We start from the raw sequence: 25,062 nt of genomic DNA, 5'->3' as shown, positions 1-25,062 counted from the left end.
GGGCTGCTCTATGTCTCTTCCAAGCGGTCGCTCCCTGGCACTACTGTTGTCTCTCTTTAGTGCTTGCATGTAGGGACCTTATCTGTCTTCATCTGTCCTGTTCACTGTTACATCCTCACTGTTGAGAACAGTTCCAGGCACCGTAGGCACTTGCTGAATAAATGAATAAACTGCCTCAATTAACAAAGGTATCTAATTCAGACACAGAAGTTCCTAAATATGCAAGTTAACATCCTAGTCGCAAATAGTCATTTGGACACAGCCTTTAGGCAGCTCAAAAGTATCCACATCACCTCTTCTTTTCTATCATCTAACAGATCTGTTAGCTCAAAGGATGCTCACAACTTTCCAGCCTCATTCATTAGGATTAATTCCTAAACTTGTCTGAAAATCTATATTTGACATTTTTTTTCACTAAGACTTTGCAGTCACAGAATTAAACAGGAAATTTATTTTTTATTTAAGGTAATTTCATTTTAACACAACTCAAGAGAAATATCTTCTAACTCATGATAATAAGAAAATGGAAAAGCAACTAAGTAAAAATTCAGGTGGAGAGCTGGGAGGTTTTATGCCCTGGTTTAAATTCTGTTTTCCCAGAGAATAAAACAGGATCTCTACAGAGGCATTAGCAGAAGCTGTGGAAAAACTCACATTCAGTGCCTGAAAACAAATGAGCTACAGAAAACACATAAGCGGAGGCCCTTCAGTGAAGCAGCAGCCAAGCTCTTGGCGCCTCAAAGTCACATGGCTCCATTCAACGACACAACTCACCCCAGATATGTCTGCGACCCGGTGGATAGGCACTTCCTTCTTGCTATGCAATCCTTTGCCATTCTTAATAGCTCTGTAAAGAAAGAGAAATGGGGGAAAAAAGCGCTCAATGAAAATACAAACCACAGTGGGAAGGGGTAAGGAGGGTGGGAAAGGGGGCAAGAAAAGAGGTCAGTTCACTGGGCATGTGTGACTACAGAAGGCACACTGCTGAGTAGCTGGTGTTATTCAGAACATTCCATGGCGGGGAGGGTACACGTCTGCTCTTCCCCTAAGCCCAGTAACCATGGCTTGGCTGCTAGTTAAGGCCAGCTGTTCACCTTGTTATCAGAGAGGGCTCCCTAACTTGTCTCCAAATGAAAGGCATTGTTCCAGGCATAAAAGAAAAATCAGTTGGAAGAGCGCATTCCTAAAAAACAGAAGTAATAATGTTTCTTGAAGTAATAATGTTTCTTTCTGGGTTTAATCACATGAAACATTTTCAATGCAATATATGTACCTAGCGTTCCAATTCTAATGGAAATAAGTTTCTCCCAGGTAAAAAGATAAATTGCCCTGAATGAAGCAATATTGTACAGAAATCTTTTTAATGTGGGGGAAGAAGGGCGTTTCTTGGCGGTCCAGTGGTTAAGAATGCAGTGCTTTCACTGTCTGACCTGGGATCAATCCCTGGTTGGGTAACTAAGATCATGCAAGCTGTGCAGCATGGCCACTAAATAATAATTAAATCGGGAAGAAATTAGCAAAGGTGCATAATTGAGAATAAGCCTCATTTTTGATCCGTCTCAGGTTGTAATGACAATGAGTTTAGCAGGGGATCCTCCAACCCACATCTGACCACCTTTTGCATCCTAATTGGATTGGTCCAATGTGTCCTAATTGAATTGGTCCAATCTCCCACCTTTTGCGTCCTAATCCCTTGAGTGGTAGCTTCAGGGACCTGATCACTTGTGTAACAGTGAGGGACTGCAGACTCAAAGGTGATGGTACAGCACTAAGCAATTAGTCAAGACCTTCACGAACACTTAGAGGAGGAAATGGCAATCCTCCTCTCCAGGGCTCTTGCTGGGAAATACCATGGACAGAGCAGGCTATAGTCCATGGGGTTGCAGAGTCAGACACGACTGAGTGATTGACACTTTGTGCAGACTGCCATGTACGGAACATTTGTGTTTAGGGACAGAGAAAGATTCAGGAATGTGTCTGCTTCATGAACTAGACTTTCTAGGGTTTCCATATCCAAGAGAAAGTGTTAAACTGCCCAGACCAGGGTCAAGGTGTCGGACCCTCACGCTATGAACCACACTGCAGCCCTCCTCACACTCAGGCTCCATGAACGAAGAGAACTAAGGTATTACTCTCAAGTCCTAACTTTCTAAATCCAATTCACAAATCAAACTGGGTGGGAGTTGCTCAGTGCAAAGTGGAACAGTCATTTCTTACATATGTGGCCCTCATCACTTGCCTCCTTTTCCACCCAGGGGACCTATCTCTTAACTCAACTTATCCGAAACATCCTCTGTTCAGAAACAACAAACAAAACACTTCCCGTTCTACTCAGATTCCATTCTGTGATGAGGGTAAGAAATCAAAATACAGAATTTAAAAAAACTGCAACTCGCTCTACTCTGAACTGTTAATGTAAAGAAAATATTCCCAAGTTCCTTGAATGCCACAGTTCCTCCTGAATTTGAATCAAGGCAAGGGCTTTAGACATTGCAAGTGGGTCAAAATTTCTCCATTTAATTTTAGACCAGTGCTTTATCATTCAGGGAATCTGATGATGACCACAGATGGGGGCTGATTCTCAAGGTTTAGCACCTGGTCTCTTGGGATCTCCACACTACCAGTAGCTCCAACTCTTTGAGCTCCTAAGCCCTGTGTGTATCCAGACTGTGTTCTGTTTCTACAGTCTCCCCTGCTACCAACAAGCTTTCCCCATTTTTCTACCATAAACTTGAAGGAGGAGTCTTGGGAACAAACCTTCTATGAGGCAGGGCAAGCTCGCCGTCACCCCAATTGTAAGTTGCTTCCCTTCAGGGCGAGGCATGCTTAGCTTTCTGCAGGTCCTGTGGGGGCACAAACTGCCTACAGCCTTCTCCTGTTCTAACAATCAGGACAACCAAAATAAACGGACCTACCCAGTAAACAGATGGTTCATGTGAGAACATTGCTGAACGCCTGGCCTCTCCTAGGGGCTGGAGAGCACCTCATATACTACGAGGAAAAAAGAACAGGGCCTGGGCAGCAAGTCAGAAAACACGTTCTTTGTAAAAGCAGAGGGGTGGTAAACTAAAATTCTTTCTCTTGATGATCCCAAAGGAGCTTTATGACATAGCAGAAATTTAGGACTTAACCAAAGTTAAACATACTACTCCAAGGGGAAAAACCATCATACCTCAAACAGAAAATATGGATAAAAGTATGCATATGAGATCTGAAACAAACCAGAATTCTTTAAAATTAAGTCTTAATATTAAAAAGGCAGAGGAACTAGAGATCAAATTGCCACCATCCACTGGATCATAGAAAAAGCAAGAGAATTCCAGAAAAACATCTACTTCTGCTTCCTTGTCTACATTAAAGCCTTTGACTATGTGGATCACAACAAACTGTGGAAAATCCTTCAAGAGATGGGAATACCAGACCACCTGACCTGCCTCCTATGAAACCTATATGCAGGTTAAAAGGCAACAGTTAGAACCTTACATGGAACAACGTACTGGTTCCAAATTAGAAAGGAGCACGTCAAGGCTGTATATTGTCACCCTGCTTATTTAACTTATACGCAGAGTACATCATGCAAAATGCCAGACTGGCTGAAGCACAAGCTGGAATAAAGACTGCTGGGAGAAATATCAATAACCTCAGATACGCATGACACCACCCTTATGGCAGAAAGCGAAGAGGAGCTAGAGTCTCTTGATAAAAGTAAAAGAGGAGAGTGAAAAAATTGGCTTAAAACTCAACATTTAAAAAACTAAGATCATGGCATCTGGTCCCATCACTTCATGGCAAATAGATGGGGAAACAATGGAAACAGTGACAGACTTTATTTTCTTGGGCTCCAAAATCACTGCAGATGGTGACTGCAGCCATGAAATTAAAAGATGCTTGCTCCTTGGAAGAAAAGCTATGACCAACCTAGACAGCATATTAAAAAGCAGAGACATTACTTTGCCAACAAAGGTCTGTGTAGTCAAGGCTATTGTTTTTCCAGTAGTCCTGCATGGATGTGCGAGTTGGACTATAAAGAAAGCTGAGCACTGAAGAATCAATGCTTTTGAACTGTGGTGTTGGAGAAGACTCTTGAGAGTCCCTTGGACTGCAAGGAGATCCAACCAGCCCATCCTAAAGGGAATCAGTCCTGGGTGTTCATTGGAAGGACTGATGCTGAAGCTGAAACTCCAATACTTTGGCCACCTGATGCAAAGAACCGACTCACTGGAAAAGACCCTGATGCTGGGAAAGACTGAAGGCGGGAGAAGAGATGACAGAGGATGATATGGTTGGACAGCATCACTGATGTGATGGACATGAGTAGGACCTTGTTTAGGACCTTGTTCCTAAAAAGATTATTAGATACTTGGTTGCATTCAGGCATTTTGGAAAAACCTTCAAAGACTTCATCTTTTCATACTTTAGATACAATTGCTAAATCAGATAAGATTTCAGGCACATTTTGTACATTTCATTTACACTCAGGAGGCAATATCATATGTAAGGACTTCCCAGGTGGCTATCTGAAATGCAGGAGACCCAGGTCCAACTCTCGGGTCAGGAAGATCCTCTGGAGAAGGAAATGGCAACCCATTCCAGTGTTCTTGTCTGGGAAACCCCATGGATAGAGGAGCCTGGCAGACTACAGTCCATGGGGTCGCAAAGAATCAGACACGACTGAGCGACTGAACAACAGCAGATCATACTTAAGCTGAGAAATAGTTGTTGTTAGTTTAACAAAACAGAGACAAAAGTGAAAGTTTTTTTTATTATTATCTGTAGATAACTACAAACGCTGGTCCCCACCCCCCATCCAGGACAACCTCTAAAGAGTAAATGGTACACTGGACCCAGGCCGCACAGCGTGAGGGCTCACTGACAAAGTTGCTAAACGGTCTCATGCCCGCTCAGGGAGACTCAGGTCTCCCGCCCTGTGCTACGGTTGCTTTGGTCCTTGTTTGCCCACTGCTGCAGAAAGGGCCCTGGGTGAGCCATCCCCAGAAAACCTCCATCAGTCTGACACAAGGGCTTCTAGAGAGAGAGGATCTGTGGGAACAACTCAGTGCAGTAATACCTGCTCTTATCTCAAAGAAGTAAGGATCAAACACCAAGAGCGGTAGGCTCACCACAGTGCTGTTCCTGAAAGGAATATACTATGTACCTTTTTCTTCCAGGATGCAAAGTGCATATATGACATGCCTGTCTACTAACAGCTGTATATACAGAAAATGAAAACGAGATCCTGCTTCTGCTGGCTTGTCATGACTTCTCGGTGGGGCAATCCCTGTATCTTACATAATCCAGCCTCTGTGGCCTAGGTTTGGAGGCACTCTGACTTTTAAGACCTGGGAGGGTATAGAAGGTAGTGGGTTTGCTTTCCACCAATGCCCGCTCCACCAAGCAAATGGTGACTCCTCTCCCCATGCTTCCTGCAGGCTGAAACCACGGCTCAACATCCCTTTTCATTAGGCAAGGAATGAAACTCCTGACTTCTAAACTTCGCCTGCTGTGTCTGCTTAATAGCTGCTTTCTCACAAAGGCAGGCTGGAGCTCAGGCCGGCCGGGAAAAAGGAAGCAGTCGGGCAGAACGCAGCCTGCGCCTGTCGGAGGCTTTCTTCTCCAAGCAGCCACAGCACAAAGATGGCAATGACCAGTGTGTCAATAATGGACAGAAATCATTGCCAGCCGGGAAAAGTGAATAACGCCGCACACATACACAGAGGCAACAGTAAAGGAGAGGGACGAAAACTCTGCTTTTTAGGTTGCTTCTAGAAGCTTCTAGAAGCTATAGCGTGGGACAGGAACCCCATTCAGATCAGCAGAAAGCTCTTCTTGTCAAGTTTGAAATTCTCCTGTATGAGATGCTACTGCTTTCCCACTAGAAGATAAAACCATCAACTCTGCAAAGGCAGACATGGGTGTTGTTAAAAGGGAGATTAGCCTACTGCTTGGCATAAAAGGATTAGAACCTAACACTCTGTACAAAGAAATAGTCTGCTCTTCAGTTCTAGGGCCCTTTGCAGAAAAGCCTCCATCTCCAAGGCACAAGCCTTAGCACCACTGACATCCTGAATCATCACTTCATCTTGTAGCAAAGAGGCCATGACCTTAAATTCAATACAACAATGGTAGACCGGTATTCTGAATATTTTTGTAAGTTTACAGAAAAAGTTCTAAGAATGTATGGTTAGAGCCAGCCTTAACCCAATCATAAAATAGTTGCCACATGAGGAATTTTTAAAACATAAAATTCAATTATTTATTTGGCTGCATGGGATCTTAGTTGTGGCATGCTGGATCTAGTTCCCTGCTGAGGGACAGAACCCAAACCCCCTGCACTGGGGGTGTGGAGTCTCAGGACTGGACCATCAGGGAAGTCCCTCTTCTTGGGATTAAAAAAAAAAATTTTTTTTATCTTTTGGCCATGCAGTGTGGCATGTGGAATTTTATCAAGTTCCCAGACCAAGTAATGAACCAGAACTCTCTACACTGGAAGCATGGCGTCTTAACCACTGGACCACCTTGGAAGTCCCAGGAATTCTCTACCTGGTGACTTCAGGGAGAATGCTGGGAGTACCTATGAACCAACCTGAAATAGTCGGAGAATTATATATGTGAATTTTTCTGGGGAATGGGAATTCCAACAGTTTCACAGAAAGAACCACTTTTCCATAAAAGGGATCTAAAGGAAACAAAGTGATGGAAAGCAGACAGCAGAGGCACGGGGAATGACGCGGCAAGACCAGGAGGCCCTGGCTGGCAACTCCCCTTTAACAACACTGTCTTGTTAACCAGGAAACCAAGCTGTCCCCTAACTCTGCTCTGCGTCCTTGCCTACAGCCAAGCCTTTCTTCCTTCCTAATTGCGCTCACTCGGCTCTGCTGTAACCCTCTTGGGCCAGGCCCACATCAATTTATTCCAAGATAACATGAGGACTATTTTAACTAAATCCTTTAAGAGTGCACACCACCGCTCCATGACTTCTTCACAAAGTCAGTTCACCACTTTGCTCCCTTGCTTATACCCATAATAGAGACCGCCAGCCTGTGCCATCAAGGGGAAACCTGGCTTTCATGGGCCCATTTGTCTTCTCACGATTTCCACATTACTCCTTCTAATCCAGTGAGTCCATTTTCTCCAGACCCTTACGTGCAAATCATTCATAGATCCACACTAGAGAAAAAAGAATTACAGCTTATCTGTAGCCACCACCTCATCCCAATCAATCATAAAACAGCTGTCACATACAAACTGCTAAATCAGGGGTTCTAGGTGGGGGTCTGTTTAAATACTGGAAGTATCTACAAATTACTCTGAAGCGGTAGAATTATACATGTGAATGGGTACACGTCTGTGCATCACTCAGTGGAGCAGCCAGTTACAAATTGCAATGCAGTGTTTTTGAACTGTATCATGCATTCACTTTATTTCTATAGCTAGAAACTACAGGCCCTTTGAGGGCTTGAATTCTAGCCTTAATATTTGCTACAGTATTTCATACAGAGCTATATTCACATAGCCTTAAACTCAGGGTCATCTAGTTCACTTATTGCACACCTGGTAAAGCTAAACAAATGTCCACTGACTAACACAGAGTGTGAAGATATTTCAGACTGGAGACTGGATAATGCCAAAGTGAGCACAGAGCACAGAAGAGTGAGCTTGTTGGCTTTCCTGGAGGTGCAGATTTGTGGTAAGATATATGCTCCAGGTTGCAGGCATCTTGGTTTCACTACTTGGAGTGGGGCAAGACAGAAGAGTTGAAAGCCTGTCCTCTGAGCAGAAGCACAAGGGCATCAAGATCAGAAGCCTCACGTTCCCCTCCTTAGGTCCCCGAGAGCTAGAGGAGGCACTTGGTCATCTGAAAGGCAGTGATGGGAGCAAAGCCCCAGCTATCATGATCAATAAAACAGGACCAAGTGGCAGGAACATCAGAAGCACCTACTGGGTAGTACAGAGTATGTAACTATGGAGAGAGGGAAAGAATTCAAACAGAAAAGGAGGAAAAACAGAACAAAGAGCCAGTCAACTTGCTAAACTTCTAAAGAATCTTGCAAGGTATTTTTAGCTCACATTGATGAATACAGAGTTTCAACTGAAACAAACAGCAGTGAAACACAGCAGCAAGCAACACTTTCCTCAGCTTTTTATACTGGTTTCTTGGCACCTGGAGGAGGCAACCAGGTCCTGACACTCAGAAAGTAAGATGCGGAGCGCACACAGGTACACAATGGTGGGGCGGGTGTGCTAAGATGATGCCACTGCGTTGTCAATGGAATCAGAATCACTGATAAGACAGAAAAGATGGAGCGTACATAGTTGGGAAAGGAGGAAATTGAGTCCTACGGTCAAGGGGAGGCGGGAGGACTTATGAGGCAGCAGAGCAAATAACAAGGAACTCTGGGCAACCTCATCTAAAACTAATGTAAAAAGAAATGAAGATGGATTTCTGTTGTGCCGGGTGTGACAAGCGATCTGCTGTGCTCAGGTTAAGAGGGGAAAACTGAGCTCTGTGCAAGAGAACCACCAGGCAGCGCAATATTAGATTCACGAAAACATGAGCAGACGATGCTGTCCCAGGTTAGGGCCACAGGACTAGTAGCGCCCAGTAGAAATGGTCCGTGTCAGTCTCAAGTCTTCTTGAGGGGACAAGGCTGCAGAAAGGGAAGATTAGAGGCAATGACAATGGAAAACTGTCTCAATGACACTGGTTTTTATAATTTTTTCATGTCTTTATCACAGAGGCAATACAGGGCCAGAAAAAGTACAAGAAAGAACAATTCATAATTCAATTTCAAGATAAAAGCACCATTAACATAATTTTTAAGTGTTGATACACATACAGGTATGTGTGTGCGCTGTTGCTCAGTTGTGTCCGACTTTGTGACTCCACGGACTGAAGGCCACCAGGCTCCCCTGTCCATGTAATTTTCCAGCAAGAATACTGGAGTGGGCTGCCATTCTCTTCTCCAGGGGATCTTCCCCACCCAGGGATCAGACCTGCGTCTCTTGTGTCTCCTGCACTGGGAGGCAGATTCTTTACCACACCTGCATACTTTAAGAAAACTGTGGGCAAAGTTTAGCAATTGTTCTTTTCCCCCTCAGAAACAGTAACTAAATGAACACTTCCTTGTGTTGTTAGTTTTATTACATCATTTTCTAATCATTGCACATAAACCTGTAACATGGATGTACATCCAATAATTTAACAACTGCCTACTGCTGGGTATCTCTGTGACTGAAGTATTCCAGTGTAGTACTTCTAGCCCTAGAAATAATGCCAAAGGAATAACTCTTAAACTGCCAAGCATCTTACTAATTATTTCTTAGAATAAATTCATACAACCGGGATGGCTGTGTCATGGGTCAGTGAAGCACCATTCCTGTTTTGCCCCTCCTTTCCCCAGGCAACCCGGACAGAGCATGCCTTGGCTTGTGGACTCTCTTTGTGGATAAACCCTTCGATTTAGGTGCTCGTTCCCATGCATCCTATATGCCCACTGGGATCTTCATGCTTATCACGATGTTCACAATTGTTTACTCGCTCATCCACATCCCCACCAGACCATGTGTTTTTGTTTTCTCCTCCAATGCACCTGCTATTTGTTACTGTAAAAACAACACATCAGAGAAAAATTTAATGCCTTTTACTCAGTCAAAAGACGCAACAGACTTACTGCTGAGAAAATGGTTTTTCCAATGTGAGTACATTTACAGGGACCTGCTGGAAAAGATTCGCTGCCATCCACTAGAGATCTGGCTCTCTGAACTTGACCCAGAAGCAAGAGGCACAGGAAGTAAGCCTACTCAACTTCTGGGCCCAGAGCTAGGGGAGAGGAGCTGGGGGACAGCGTAGAAGATCACATTCACATGAGGGAATTTACAGGAAACTTAGATGCAAAGAGATCTACAAAAGAAAGAAAGCTCTGAAGGAAATTTCTCTCTCACAAGCTGCTATAAAATTCTGGGCATTGATGTATCAGTGATTAATTATTTGAACTCCAGTCCTCTGGAGAGATTTCCAAGGATTAGAACAGAAGTAGGAGAGTGGCATCTGTAATAGAGACTCAGCTCCCCAGCCACTCTGCCCCCTGATACCACGGATCACGTGAGAACAGCAACTCTCAAGATGACCTCACATTAAATTAGCCGAGAGCTGGAAGAGGCTACTCAGAAGGAATCTGGTTAGAGTCACAAATGCAGAGCACGAGGAGGGGGCAAGAGGAGTTAAAAGGAATACAGAGCTAGTCAAGGGCTTGCTGAGAAACAAGTGTGGCTGCCGGGGAAGCACCACCAGGGTAGGCGTGCAGAGAGATCCAAAGCTGATCCCGTCCCCGGCTCAGTCTCTATCACCTTTGCTTAATGGTTACAATTCCAACTACTAAATTATTAATGTACTGCAAAAAGGACACAATTTTGATTTTTTTCTTAAAAAAAAAAAAATATGAGTTAAGAATTGTTTAGGACAGTGGTTCTCAAATTTTAGTGTGTGTTAGAATTACCTGAAGGACATGTGAAAAGAGATGGCTGGGGCTGAATTCCAGTTTCTGTTTCCATAGGTTTAGGGTGGGAAGATGTGGGCAAGACCTGAGAATTCACATTTCTAACAAGCTCCCAGGTGAAAATGATGTTGCTGGTCTGAGGACCAGACTGTGAGAAGTCAAACATTCAAAAATGGCAAGGATCAAATGTTATCGCTTTATTGCTACAACTTATTTACTTGGGATTAAAATTATATTCACAGTATGATAATCTTCAAATGTATTTTGAAATATGTTGGAACTATTTTGAAACCTCAGATACTTAGGGGCTATCTGAGAGGAGCAAGAGCCTTTTAGCCAAAAGAACAATGAAATGGTGGAGAACAGATGAGGTGCTGTGGGCAGATAAATGGTCACAGCTGGGTGGGAAGGGGCAGTGAACACCCAATTAATTAAAGATGTTAGTCAAGAACAACCTCCTCTGCAAGAGTATAACCAGCGCACATTAACAATTACAGAAAAGACTGGCCAACGAGGACTTCTTCCTATGAGTTCATGACTTGACTGCCCATACCTTGTGTACACACAGGAGCTAAAGCTTGCGGGTTCTGACTTTACCCCAAACCCCTCACACTAATCTTTGAGACGAATGTCACAGCTTGAGTCGTATAGGTTGGAACTGGGAGTGGGGAGGCGAGATAGGATGAAGAGTGAACAGATCCTCTTAATATCTAGAAAGAGAAAATTATTTGGAAATGGAGATATTATACAGCTCTCCAGAAGTGGCCATTTGTGCTGCCTTAAATGCAGATTGATTACTGCTATTTGGATGTTGAGTGCATCATCTCTTCTGAAGAAAGGGAAAAGCTAAATTTCCCCACATTCAGCTGTATCGTCAAATCACTTCCCCACACCCGCTCTTGTAATGCATTTTCCTGTTACCACATCCACTTGCAGGAGCTGATGTGCCCTGCTCCCCCACGGTGAAACCCCCCAACACTGACGCGTGCTGAATCTCATTAGCAACCTCTGGCTGTGCCACCTACAGGCAAGCCCCAAATCTGGTGGGGTGTGCATGTTTGGGGTTACGGGAGAAAAAGAAGCAGTTACTTAAGAGAAAGACCAATCTCCTTCTCGAGCTGGCGTCCAATCTGTACCAGCATCTGTAACACAGCCAGGTGAAGAGGGCAGCAGACAATTTACCCAACTCCAGCTTTTCACGATTCTGGGCTACAAAAACCCACCTGCACTCTGGTGCTACAGGAAAGGAAGAGAAAAACTTCAAATCAAAGCTCTGGTTTTCAGCAGTATTTGGTAGGATCTAGTTTTATCCAAAGAGAATGTTCACTTGGTTAGGTCATTAGATTGAAACTGTGAAATCTTGGTTTATTTAAAGCTGTACCATTAAACGACTGAGCAGAACAGAGGTTGGATGGAAGAGATGAGTTTCAGGAAGGTGTCCTCATGGGAAATTTTAATAGAAATGAGAAAAGGAATAAAAAAGATGTAAGGAGGGCAGTGTTAATGATGCAGAGGGAAAAAAGAGGAGGGGCTAAGAAAACAGGTAGGAAAATGAGAATAGGAAAAATAGCAACCCCTAGAGGTCCTACTCAATTATTCAACGCGTGTCCCTCCGAGACTCCATGCTTTGTAAAGCTTCAGTCTGTTATCTTTTTTCTTCACCACCATTATCCCCTGTGCCTAGGACCCAGGATACACTCACGAAAATGGCAAAGAAAAGGAATGAATGCAAACCCGTCATGTGCGAGAGAAAACCAGCCTGAACAACTGTACCCACTAGAGGAATAATTTATTTTGTTTGGAGAACTGGTTAACTCAGGCAGTCTATACACTGGGATAGGATACATTAGTTTCAAATTTTCAAAAAACAGACTCAACCTCAACACCAGTTTTCTCACTGGACTGGTAGGAAGATGAAATCTGCTTCATACCAAGGCATTTCACAAGTCAAAACTGTGTCAAGCCAGCAATGCTGACCTCTCCCAATTAAAGCAATAGAAAGCAAAAAAGTGCTGGTGAATAATTCTTCACATTTCATTCATAACCAGCATTGAAAATGCCAGTTAAATTGAAGGCACAGATAGGAAATACCTTATCGAAACATTTTGTGTTTGTCTAAGCACAAGGCATTTTTTCCCTCCACCTATTAAAATTTTGTGGGAAAATCCCTCTATAAATCAAGCGGGAAAAAGTGGAGCTGCTCTGGCTGAATCAGGAGTGGGAGCTCAAGCACATTTCTCTCCCAGTGGTATTGGAAGTACTTCAACAGAAATGCAAAATACATTTACAATTCACTGCCCCAAGAGCACTGCTACCCGGAAGTCAGTAAGCCCACTGCAGACTCAGTAACTGTATCACCAAGAGAGATCTTTAATTGAAACAGTTTCCCTCTTAATAATGACTACAGGTGTTGGCCTAGGAAAGAGTTAAGTTTATAGCCTTCTAATCAAAGTCTGTGATGGAAATGCCAACACAGATTTCCTGGAGGTTCAAGCTGGGAGAACTCCACAATAGGGAGGGTGCTGTCAACCACGCTGGGTAAAAGCGAGAGAGAGTTGATAGGATTTTACTGGTGTTACTGTCCAGTTGCTAAGATGTGTCTGACTCTTTGCGACCCCATGGACTGCAGCCCGCCAGGCTTCCACGTCCTTCACTATCTCTCGGAGTTTGCTCAAACTGATGGCCATTGAATCGGTGATGCCATCCAACCATCTCATCCTCTGTCCTTCCCTGACTGGTATTTATAGGGCTGAGAGACTAGAGATGCCGAAGTTGGCAAGGCAGGAACACTAGTTGTTTTTGTTTTTAAAGAAAAGCAAAGTTGCAATCAGAAACAGGACTCCCTGCAGGGCTGGGGAGGACAAGGCGTCCACACAGCGCTGAGACAGGGCAGGCTCATGCTTGCTTCACCAAGAGGGAGGACAGGCCCCAGTTTCCTTAATCTGCAGTGTGCTGGCAAGGAAGAGAACAGGAAAAGATAAGAGCCTGCCCTCTTCTCTTCTCCCGAGATAACCCTAACCTCATTATGTATGTCCAGAATGAATCTAAATTCATTTAAATCTGCTCAGACACTAGGTTGTTCAACACAATTGCTTTCCCACTGTCAAGTTGGGGCATCAATTTCTTTTCTGAATATATACAGTCTATCTTGAAATCATAAAATCTTAGAATTAAAAGGTGCCTTAAAGGAATAAAGCCCCAACTTCTGTGTTGTCCTGCAATGAACCACAGAGTAAGTTTCCAGGAAACCTTCAAATATTACATTTTAATATAAAGTAGCTTTAGGAGACTGCAGACAGATGATATCCTACAGGTTGGGATGTCCAAGGAAAACGGCACACAGCCAGGCTTTGACTCCACACGTTACCAGCTTATCTTTAGTGTCCATGAGTTTGACAAAAGTCCACCAGGAAGGCCTGTAGAACGCTAGGGGAACTCACATTCTGTACTGTTTAAAATCAAACAACACGTATTATATCAAACACACAGAATTTGAGAGACTGTGTAATACCTTATAAATACGAAGGGTCCCTATAATGAATGACCCAGTATCTTGGAAATACCTAGGAAGGATATGTGACTCCCAACAGGAGTCAGAGCCCTGCCTTCAGCTTAAAATACTTTGTCAAGATAGACAAAGTAGCCAGCCCACTGGGCAAGAAATACTGAAGTCAGACAAGAATGAGACGCGTTGGGAAGTCAGTATGGGAGTGGAAAATTAGAATGATGCAGAAAGGAACGACACAGTTGCCAAGGAGACCATGTGATGTCCCTGACAGAGGGCACCAAGTTCAGGAGAGTCATCAGCGTGCGGGTCAGCTGTACCCAAGTTCTTTTTACTAAAAATGTCGAGGACACACACTGCAGCTCTCAAGGCAGGGACACAACCAGGGGCTTTTCAGTGGAGCCCACGAGAGAAGCGAGGCCCCAAAATACACAGAAAAGTGCCAAACCCTTATCTTGCCGGGACACAAGGTAAGGAGGGAAGAGGCAGCCAATGATAGACAAGTGAACTAGAAAGGAAGGCCGCCTGCCGGGAACGAGGGGTTCATTTGTCCTTTAAACAAAAAAAGACGTGGCTTTCTCAAGATGCGTCCTGTGTTTGAGGCGTGTTGAGGGTTTCCCAAAAGCAAAGCGCCATTTGAATGAAGGCACGGCAAAGGGTCAGGCGCACACAGAACAGAGCTGTGGAGGGTACGGTGAGCTCGTTTCTGGCAGGCAGGTGGATATGCTTGAAAGCATAGGGAGCTGCAAATTGGCATTCTTCTTCCTCTTCTGTCTCACCCGCTCTCCCGACATGCACCTGATGAGTCATTCCCTGAGCTCCCATCAGAGGATCTGAGAAAGGTCGGCAGATCATAGCCCCTCACAGAAGAAGCAGGGGCGGCAGGGCTCATCAGCTCCTGTGCAGGCAGCTGTGCTGACCCAAAGAGTTAACAGGCTGCCCTTTCCCCAAAGCTTACAATGTTTCTCTAAAAGGATTAATGGCTGAGCAGCGCTCCGGAAAGCTAAGAGAGCATTGGGCACCATGGCCAAGACCACTAGTGACAACGAGAGAAGAAAATGGGGATCTGGGGCTCAGGGACAGAGAAGTCTCTCGGAATCACCATCCTTGGGTGACTCAAGATGACTGCTGGCCTTGCCATGTTACCTTCACCCACTTATTACTCATTCAAAGAGTTCCAAGATGAGTGACTTGCCCTGAACACAGCAGATGTTATTCATTTGCCCTTCGCTAAAGCATTAGATACAGTACCTCCAGAAATTTAACTTGGGAAATTAATTCAAATTGGCGTGGTTCAGTACACAATCACTGAAGATTAAAAAGGGACTGCAGGATGATAAACAAAAGACAGTTAAGTGACAGTCCAGGCAGTGAAAGACTGGGAGTCAACAGCAAAGCCATTCTTGTTTAGGGGTTCTATTCAGGGCCAAGGAACAGAGTAAACAACTTACTAATGAAATCTGCAGAGGACACTCAGCTGGGAGGTGGAGGAACCACATGGACAGGGACATAAAATTACCAGGCCGAAAATTGTGGGAAAAAAAAAAATACAGCTTATCTATCCAGGGGAATTACATAGATAGGAGAACTCAGAGTGTGAACTCAGATCACATTCATGAGAAGGGCAGGGTAAGGGGCAGAGGCAGCAAGCACAAAGTGCTCTGACATGTCATAACATGACCTGAACCCGGAAGTGCTGAGGTGACACAGGGAACGTCTCCTAGGGGCTAGAGTGCGAATGAGGGCAACTTAAGATAAAGCAGCGTTCAGGGAAGAGGTGCCACCATTCCTATCTGGCAGGTGTTCCTATCTTTCTCGCTGGGGCTGGCATCTAGAAGATGGTGTGGGGCCACCTTCCTGGGGCTCATGGACAGCACTGCTCCCGAGGAGGGCTCGCTTGCAGGTCACACGGGCCACTTCTAGCGCGTCGTGAGATATGTACTGCCTCGTGGCGGTGCCTCACCGGCCAGGGGAATCACTTGATAGCTCTCTGTTTAGTCAACCTGCCACAGGGCCGTGGCCCCAAAGCCAGTTTTTCCACCATCAGTCTGAAATCGGTGGCTCAACACAATTATCTCTAGGCAGCTCATTGCTTTAACAGGCAAGCATCTTGTTACAGTCCATCAGCTCAAAATGAGAACCGGACTGTTTTCTTCTTAAAACCTAAAAAATTTCACCAACTCTGCATACTCATTAAACATTAGAGCACAACACAGCTACTTCCGACAGCATAATAAGAGCTTGCTGTGGCCTCACTTTCCGGAGCAGCTAGGCAAATTATTTTCATGCTTACCTGCCTGTCAGAGTTAAACATTCACTAGTGGCGGAGAGAAGGCAGAGCGGAAAATGGGACTCAAGATCCCATGGAATGGCTAAGGGCTCCCGCTAAACTGGCAAGGCAAGACTGCTTCTTCGGATACCGTCAGACCAACTGAGCGCGCCCAGCAAGAACCCACCCCAGAGTCCCACATAAAGAACAGTCTAATCATTGCCCATTTCCCAGAATAGCGAGATCATCAAAAGTACTTGAAGTGTGGAGCTGCATTTCCCGCTATGGGTCCTTTCAACCCATCGGCTTAATGATAGTATAGGCAGGGAGAGAAGCCTAAGATGTGAGGGAGGATTAAAGAGAAACATCAGTTTGGGCTACACATTGTATTATTATGTTTTAATATTTTAATGTGTTTATTTGGTTGCGCTGGGTCTTAGTTATAGCATGTGGGATCTAGTTCCCCTGACCAGGGATTGAACGTGGGCCCCCCTGCATTGGAGCAGAGTCACAGCTACTGGACCACCAGGGAAATCCATGTGGTATTATTTTACACTAGACATTCAACAACCAAAGACACCGAACTTTGTGCTTAAGAATGAAGTCTTAGGCAGGTCCTCCAGGGAAAATCCCACAAGAAAAGAATCCAAAAAGCCATAGCAATGCGACAGGCTGTTCTCTTGGCTGACGTCGTGTGACATCCTACAGATGCCCTATCCATCAGGATGTGACATGGTGTTGAGAGGTAACTGTCTCCTATCAGGTCAATGTTCTGGGCCAAAGAGCAAGAGAAGTGATGTCAGGGACGAAATCTGAGTCACAGATAACACGGGCTCAAACTCATTCCTCCATGAACTGTGGAGCACAGGCTGGCAACTAACAAACTTCTGGACAAACCCCTAGGTCACAGCAAACTGTCTGCATGAGACAAGTATCTGAAGCCGCTCTGAAACAATGGGTATATCTTGGTAGAGTGCAGCAGTCTGCTGAGCTCTGGATCAGAGCAGGGATCCAGCAATGGTCACTGTGCTCTTGCTGTTTCCAGGGAAGGCTAGAGGAATTATTCTGCTCCCAGTCCCGTCTGGTGACAGAAGGCCCCATGAGAAAGAGCCCTGAGAAAGGTCCCTGCTAAGAAATACTGCTGAGCAGCATGCGTGTCCTTGGGGCAATCAGCCACAGGGATGGAGGACAAAAGGAAAATGTCACGGGGCTTCTCACAAATGCTCTCCTGCCAGCTGTCAGAAGTGTGACACCCAAACGCATTCCCTAATAAATGTTTTCATTTCCTTTGTACATGATGAAAGGTCTAGAGGTGGTAAGTGGGAGGGGCTGGGGAGCAGAGGCCCCTGTAGGGATGAACCCGAGGCAAACGTCCTGCACAGTAAGCCGGGCTCCACAGTTTGTTCCTGGGAAGGAAAGGATGGTGGAGATAAAAATATTCCACATAGTATTTACTCATCTGTTCATTTTACAACATCTTCTGGGAAGATCACGTCTAATATATGCCTAAATTTTGCAAATTTTAAAAAACAGAGGCCCCAGCGTGCTTAACCTGGGTTAGATTGCAAGTACGAAGTGAGGCCCCTTTTATCTTGAAGAGGAAAAGCTACAATCATAAAAGAATATGGGCTTTCTCAGAATGTTGCTTCCCATCACATTCTGCTCAGGGGCAGGCAGGGGAGCGGGAAAGAATAAAGTGGAGCTGGGGGACCCAAGGCATTCACTTTAATAATTAGGCATCTCACCTGGCCTCGGCGGCGAGCAGTTCATCATAGTGAGAGGACCGCTGATCGTCATCCTGCCGGTATCTGATCACCGTGGCTAGACCTTTGCTGACAAGGGCCTCGGCAATGTTTCTGAAACAGAAAAGATAGGTCAGTGAGCACTCAAGGTGCATATGGGGCTCAGTCAACAGCAATAACGACAGTTAGCACCTGGAGGTCTTAAGGCATCCCGGCAGAGGGAGGGAGCTCAAGACCAATGAGTTGCTAAGCTAGAAATCCAAACAAAAAGGGGAATAACCAAGTCCCCTGGCTCAGCATTTTTTTTCTGGTTAGTACAGTCAGCTGCTATATCAATCCGTACATAAAACCTGGCAGAAAATATCTGTAAAAAGCCCACATTAGGCAGGGCTATTTACAGAATGGTATAAACAAGTCACTACCCTCAAGAAAAGTCTGCTCTAAAATACCAGGCACACAGATGAAAAACAAAGCACATAAAAGCATGACCTAAATTTCCCCAAATCTCTTTTCTAGCCTATACTGGAACTAGAAAATACTGTGCTCCAGTTTGGCAAACTTAGAAACGCTGGTTTCATGGAACACTCAAGAGTGTGTCTTTTCTCATTAGAACCCTGGACACTGACTCTCCGCTGACTCCAAGCAGGCCTGGGTGAGGTGAGGTTAAGAGAATTGTGGGGTGGCAGAGGGGTGGTGCTGGGGTAGGATGAAACATCTTCATTAAAAACGGCATGAGCGAGGGAACAAAGTAAAAAAGTAGAAAATCTCAGATGACCAGTTTTGAAGCAATACTCCCTACAGTCCTTTTAGGACCACAGAATATTCAGATTAGAACCCTGCTTTAAGAAAAAAAAAAACTTCAACGTGCTGCACAGTCTCTTCACTAGAATAAGATAGCGGGGCCACTGTAAGCGACTTTCATCTACTCAGAAGAGTACACTGGAAATGATGCTCGGACAGCTAATGAAGCGTTTTCGCCTAGTTCCTCCTCAACCGGAAAAGGGGACTTCGATGGGCAAAAGTGAAACTGCAGAAACGGATTTTCAAAAGTTACCTGTAGCAAGTAACTGCAAGACAAGAGGCACGGTATCACTGGGGGAGAGCGGCGGTTACGTCTTTCTTTGTGTCTGTCATAAGTACACCAGAGGACCCACTCAGACCATCTGGTGAGCTGCCCTTTAGGGAGGAGGGATGGTAAGGAATAGGCTACTGTACCATATGCTATGATTTAGTGTTGCTGGGGAAGGCAGTTAACTCTTAGCACTCTGCTGCTCTCCGACTCCCAGCCTATGGGGATGCCGTGAGCTGGGCTAAACAGTCTACGGGCATGCTCAAGCCACTTAAGGGTTCTCTTCATCGAGGCCCAGGGATTTACTTTAAAAGAAAAAAAGAAAAAAGAAAAAGAGAGGGGGGAATATGTGCAGGGAGGTAAAGAAGGCAAAGATGCTGTGGCTGATTCTCTTCTCATTATGTGCCCCTCTGCTGCCTGTTTATCTACTGCCAGCACGATATTAATATCTCCAAACTGCCACGGAATTAGCACTTCTCAAAATCCACTCCCACAAAGAGGCTGCTTTGCTGGCCACCCTGTCTCCTGAGTCACCACATAAGCGTGCTGGCAAACGCTGTCATCACCGAGCTGGGTTTGGCAGGGTGGAGAATGCCAGCAGCCCCAAGTTAGCAGCTGTAGATGGGGAGAATTTAACTAAGGGTCTCACTCAAGACCCAAGAGAGCAGGAGAGAGGCTCTGCCCACCAAGAGGCCAGAGGGACGGCTGGGACACGCCCACCTGCAACAGGTTGTGAGGGCTTAGTGATCGGAAATGCCAGAAAAACAAAGACATGTTTGGTACTGCGTTTGGAATAACAAAGTATTGACATTTTACAGTCGATATGTGGGGTCTGGAACGGAAAGCTGGAATGACAGAGCAGGCGAGGGAAAAATCCACACAAATAAGCTTCTATATGAAAAGCTGGAGAATACAAAGCAAAACAGTGCAAATGTTTAATGATCCATCCTGGCTAATGCTGCTCCAATCAATTCACAGTATTGAACTGAGTTCCTGCGTGTCCAGCAGAACCAAGGACACAACCCTTTTCTCTCCTGCGGGCTTCTCACCCTCTGGATCCTGCCAGCAAATATCTGCAAACCAGTTAGGGCCTCAGATTCTAAACTCCATGACCTGCCCATCACCTCCAGTCCCTTCTCTCCAAAGCTTCAGTGCAATCATATTTTCTTAGCTTCTTTTCCCTAAACACAGACTTTTCCTGGAGAACGGCTGCAATGTTAGTGCTCAGAGGCACGGAAGGTAAAAACACAGGAAACAATGACAGATATGACTACAGGGCCCCGCCCATGAGCCAGGTGTGTGAGAATCACACCGCGTGCATTTTCATCTTGGTATGTGTTCCCCTGTGAAATCACACCATATTACAATTAATTCATCACCCATCTTCCAACTCAAACTGATAAGGTCGAAGAGGGCAAGGGCTATGTCTTTCTTGCTCTGTAGCCAAGTATAAGAAATACATTGCTGGAACATTCTTATCCTAAGCGTTTATTAGCTAAGCTTGCCCAGCATAGAATTAAGAACAAAAGCTTTCAACATGCCTTCCCAGCTTTTGTCATTCTCCTCCCCATTATCTAAGACTTGTATTTAAAGAGAATGAAAGGGAGACAAATAAAATGGAATTAGCTGAGATCCGTGTACTTGACTCTCTCATTCATTTCTTTGGGCCACTAATGAAAGGTCAGGAGATTTCCCTCTGGCCAAAGATGCCTCAGAACTCGACACTGGTGTACTGATTAGGTGCCCAGTAAGGAAAGAGAACATTAAATTATGTGCCATGACATTATGCTGCTTTAGACAAATTTATAAATTCTGCTTTCTTGCGTGTATCAGTCATTCTACTCCAATTACACATGTCTGGCTCGAATGGGTAATTCACAATCAGCATACAAAAAGGGACCTAACAGTCTTGAAAGTCTAACAGGAAATCATCTCTCTCTGTATCAGCTGGAAACAGAAAGAGAGTAAGTGCTGGACTTGAAATGCTTCGCCAAGCTCAAGGAGAATTTTAGGTTATATGGGAAGTGAACTGTTTCCACCATGCAGGATCAGATGTTCCTGAGAAAAACAGAAGCAACATGGGTCACTTGAGCTTTCTCAAAAGATCTCCATGTACCTACATCCTCCCTGCCCACTCGTTTCCACAGCAAGCAGGTTGTAAAAAGCATCTACTTTCTCATTATAAGATACTTTTGAAACCATGGGGTACTGTATTCTGCCAATCTGGAAAAGGTATGCTGTGCCCATATATGAGCATAGGATTTTTGAAATGTAGATTTCACTCACAATAATTACTTGATCACACTTTTGCCTGCCTTCCCCAATCCCTACACCCCAAACCTAAGATTGGAAGCAATAATATATACAGAGAAGGTCAGATAACTGACTAAAATTAACTAGATTACTTAAAAGTAGGGGAAGGAGGGGATCATTTTAAAACAATCTTACAGAAAAACTGTACATACAATAACAAAGAACATGCCAATCTCTCATTCATTTGAGAGCAAATGACCTGTTTACACCATCATCCCCCAAACCGTTAATGTATATTTCTGACAAATCAGGATATTTTTCGACTTAGTCAGTAAATAATGACTTGAACCAAGATATCGATGTGGACACATTATTGCCATCTAACATACAACCCTACTCAAATTTTGTCAACTGTTCCAATAGAGAACTTAGGGGAAAGCGGATCTAGAGCAGAATCAGGTTTTGCATTTTGTTATCCTGTGTCCTCAGTCTGGAGAAGTTCAATCTTTCTTAGTCTACCACAGTCCTGAAACTTCTCACAAGTACAGGCCAGTAATTTTGGACTGTCTGATGTCTCTGTGATCAGCGGCAAGTTATGAATCTTTGGCAGGAATATCACAGAAGTGATGCCATGTTGTTCCTGTGGCCTCCTTTGAAATGACGTGTAATTTACTGATAATGTTAATTTTGATCACTTGATTCAGGCAGTGTCTACCAGGCTTCTCCACTATGAAGTTACTCTCTTCCTCTTTATAACAGGTATTGAAAAACTATGTAGCTTTTAAACTCCCAAGTTATTCATTTACTGATTTGTAGAGGTTTATGGTCACAAAATATTTTATCTAAAGAGCCATATAATCCATTACAATTGTTATTTTTTCTGATGCTGAAATTATTCCCAATTTGGCCAGTGGGAGCCGGGTCAAGCTGGCTCCTGTGTCCTGTCATCCTTTGAGCACTTCCTTGCTTTCAGGCCACAGTGTGTTCCAGGCTCATCTTCCACGGTTTTCTGCAGCTCTGAAATCAGCCATTTATCCAAACAGTCCACATTTACATTTTTATCTCCATACACTTATTTCTGTATCTATAAGCATTGAAAACCATGTGTGGCAGTCATGAAAACGTGCCTCTCGGATCTCTGACTGCAGGAAGCATAACTGACTGACAGCCCCAGCTGCTGTGCTCTGAAACCCATCGCTGTTTCCGCCAAAGCTACACTTCCCCCCAGCTGCTTCCAGCCAATGAGTGAGTGCAGTGGAAACACTACAACCGGCCTGCTGCTCAGAGACCTGGCCGTGCTCTGAAAGGGAGCTGCGGCTTTGAGCACGCCCCCTCACCTTCGCTGGAACTCCCAGGACTGCCCAGCCCGATTAGATGTTTCCAGTTCAACCTTCTATCCTTCCCTTTTCCACAGAGGCTAAGCATTCACAGCCTCTGCCAGCTCCCTTCCCATTTTCTCTGTTTCCCCCAGTTAACCTCTTGTCTATTTCATTCTGTCTAGGCATCACCTTTTTAGCACACCATGAGTTCACAAAGGTATTACAACCCCATCCAACGCTTCAGGGCACATGCAGTTCTCTTCTTTTCCTTATCTGTACATCCCTTCTGACTGTGAGAAGCCTGCCTTCCACTATCCTTAATACTTTTACTTACATGAATAATCTTCTCTGCATACACATACAGCGTCTCACTTACACCTTCTTTGACTTCCACGATTTGGTCCTAGTTGCCACGGACAGAGGAGCCTGGCGGGCTACAGTCCATGGGGTTGCAAAGAGTCAGACACGACTAAACGACTAAGCACAGCACATGGTACAGCTAATTTCAAGGGTATATGCTACTTGTCAAAAGAGAAGCCAGGGTAAACAGATAAGTAAATTTCAAGAGTGCACATAAGGCATAATACCATTACACACACACATACAAACACACTTCATTCTCCATCTGAGTAAGGATAACAGATAATTCTCAATGGCTCTGGCTCATAGATCTCTATCTAGCTATTTGAGCTTAACATTTTCCACTTAAAAACCATCAACATTTTATCAGTCACTGAGGTGTCCATGGAGATTAAAAAGCAGAATATTTCCTTGAGGCAAATGAACACGTGGACACATATTCAGAATAAAGTAAGCCCATAAAGAAATGCTTTCACTCTATTATGGAGTCAAGGCTAAAGGAAACGGTTGAAAGACCACAGCTCAATTCATGTATAACAGTCACATCGCCTCTAGGAGAGGCACCATCTCACGTGTGTGCTTCCACCCACACACATGCATGCACTCCCCATATGATTTTTCTACAATAACTTCAAGGTCCCATGGGTCGAATTTCATAAACTGAGCGTACAATGTACCCCATGGCTATATATTGTGAGAATATGATCCAACAAGGCATGAGGCATATAGACAGGGCCTTTGTCACCCGCGACCCATAAAAGCGCCAGTATCTTAAGCTGGGAAACTGACTCCACTTCCTTCCACACTGGCTGGAGCTTCACCACAAGGATGCGCTCCCTCACAAGCTCTGAGATGAAGCGTCCTGGCTGACAGGGCTCCCCAGTTTATTTCTAATATATCAGATGGCTCATCTCATACCTCAGCGCTGTGGGGCTGAACCACAGGGAACCTATGGAGTGCAAGGGGCAGCTAATGTCTTTCTTTGCAAATAGGTTAGAGACCAGGAAGGAGGGAGAGATCACCCTAAGACTGGGTAATGAGGCAGGAAGCAAGCACTGGACAGAGTGCTTTTCTTCAGAGTATGAGGGCCACCTTGGCTCATATACCCATAAAACATGGGCTTTTCAGTCTAAAAGGGTGAAGACGGTGGGGGTGGGGGGGATGATTAATGGCCAACAGGCCCCAAGGTCAGGCTCCCCTCCAACCTTTTCCATGAGTTCATACTCAGACCTCTAATATGCACACCAGAATTTCAGGCTTGAGACAGACTTGACTTTTATAGACTCGCAAAATAAGACTGTAAAGGTTGAGAGTGAAATTCTGGGTGAGAGGGATCTACAGACAATGGGCCATGAATAAGGATCTTTACTGACTGTGGTTTCTCCCCCAGGCCTCAAACTAGGAAAAAGCCCAACAGAGCAACAAGGAGCTGCCGTAAGCCAGTACAGCACTGTCTACAAGGGGGAGGCCAGTACAACACTGTCTACAAGGGGTTGTGCTATGCCTGTCCCATCTAGCGTCTAAACTGTCTTTTATCCTCTGATTTCAGATTGAGTTCCTAAGAATCTGAGACAATGACACTCCGATTTTTTTTTTCCCCTAAAATATATCCAGGAGGCACTTCCCGCATGACCAAGCAGCGCATGTAGACAGGAGACTGTTTTAGAAGCATCGGTAATTAGAAACATCTGAGGTGGCACACCTCCTTTGTATGTGCCCCAAATCTCTCCCCCACCATCTTCCCTATTTTTTCACTCAACCCTTGAACTAATGCAATTCTAAAAGTAACTAAAATAGATTTTTTGGATCTTTTTACTCTTAATGGTTCCCTTTTCTGTTTAACAAGTCCTGTCACCGGGATAGTCACCAGAGGGTCTGAATGATGGCTAGGGACTTTCCCATAACTCGTAACATAGATCAAAAACAAAAAGGAAGCAGCTTTAGAAACTACAGTGAAATGAAGGAGGAAAAAGTTATTATCAAGCATGGCATTAGGTACCGAGTGTCTCAGGGCAGGATGTATTCACTCCAGACACAGAGCCAAAGGTG

At 44.6% G+C, this 25,062-nt stretch overlaps 1 protein-coding gene across 1 annotated transcript in view; it reads right to left on the bottom strand.

Moving 5' to 3' along the window:
• The window catches only part of SND1 (staphylococcal nuclease and tudor domain containing 1), a 422,890-nt gene that overhangs the window by 181,014 nt on the left and 216,814 nt on the right, over nt 1–25,062 (bottom strand). The window contains exons 13-14 of the mRNA XM_068972577.1: nt 18,016–18,126; nt 775–847 (exon numbers count right to left, since the gene is read on the bottom strand). Of these exons, the coding sequence (XP_068828678.1) occupies nt 775–847; nt 18,016–18,126 (184 nt within the window). The remainder of the gene's footprint in view (nt 1–774; nt 848–18,015; nt 18,127–25,062) is intronic.

The sequence above is a fragment of the Capricornis sumatraensis genome, chromosome 5, assembly GCF_032405125.1.
Source record: "Capricornis sumatraensis isolate serow.1 chromosome 5, serow.2, whole genome shotgun sequence".
NCBI classification, from domain to species: domain Eukaryota; kingdom Metazoa; phylum Chordata; class Mammalia; order Artiodactyla; family Bovidae; genus Capricornis; species Capricornis sumatraensis.
Note: the sequence above shows the minus strand (reverse complement) of the source record. Positions and strands in the feature narration are given on the sequence as shown.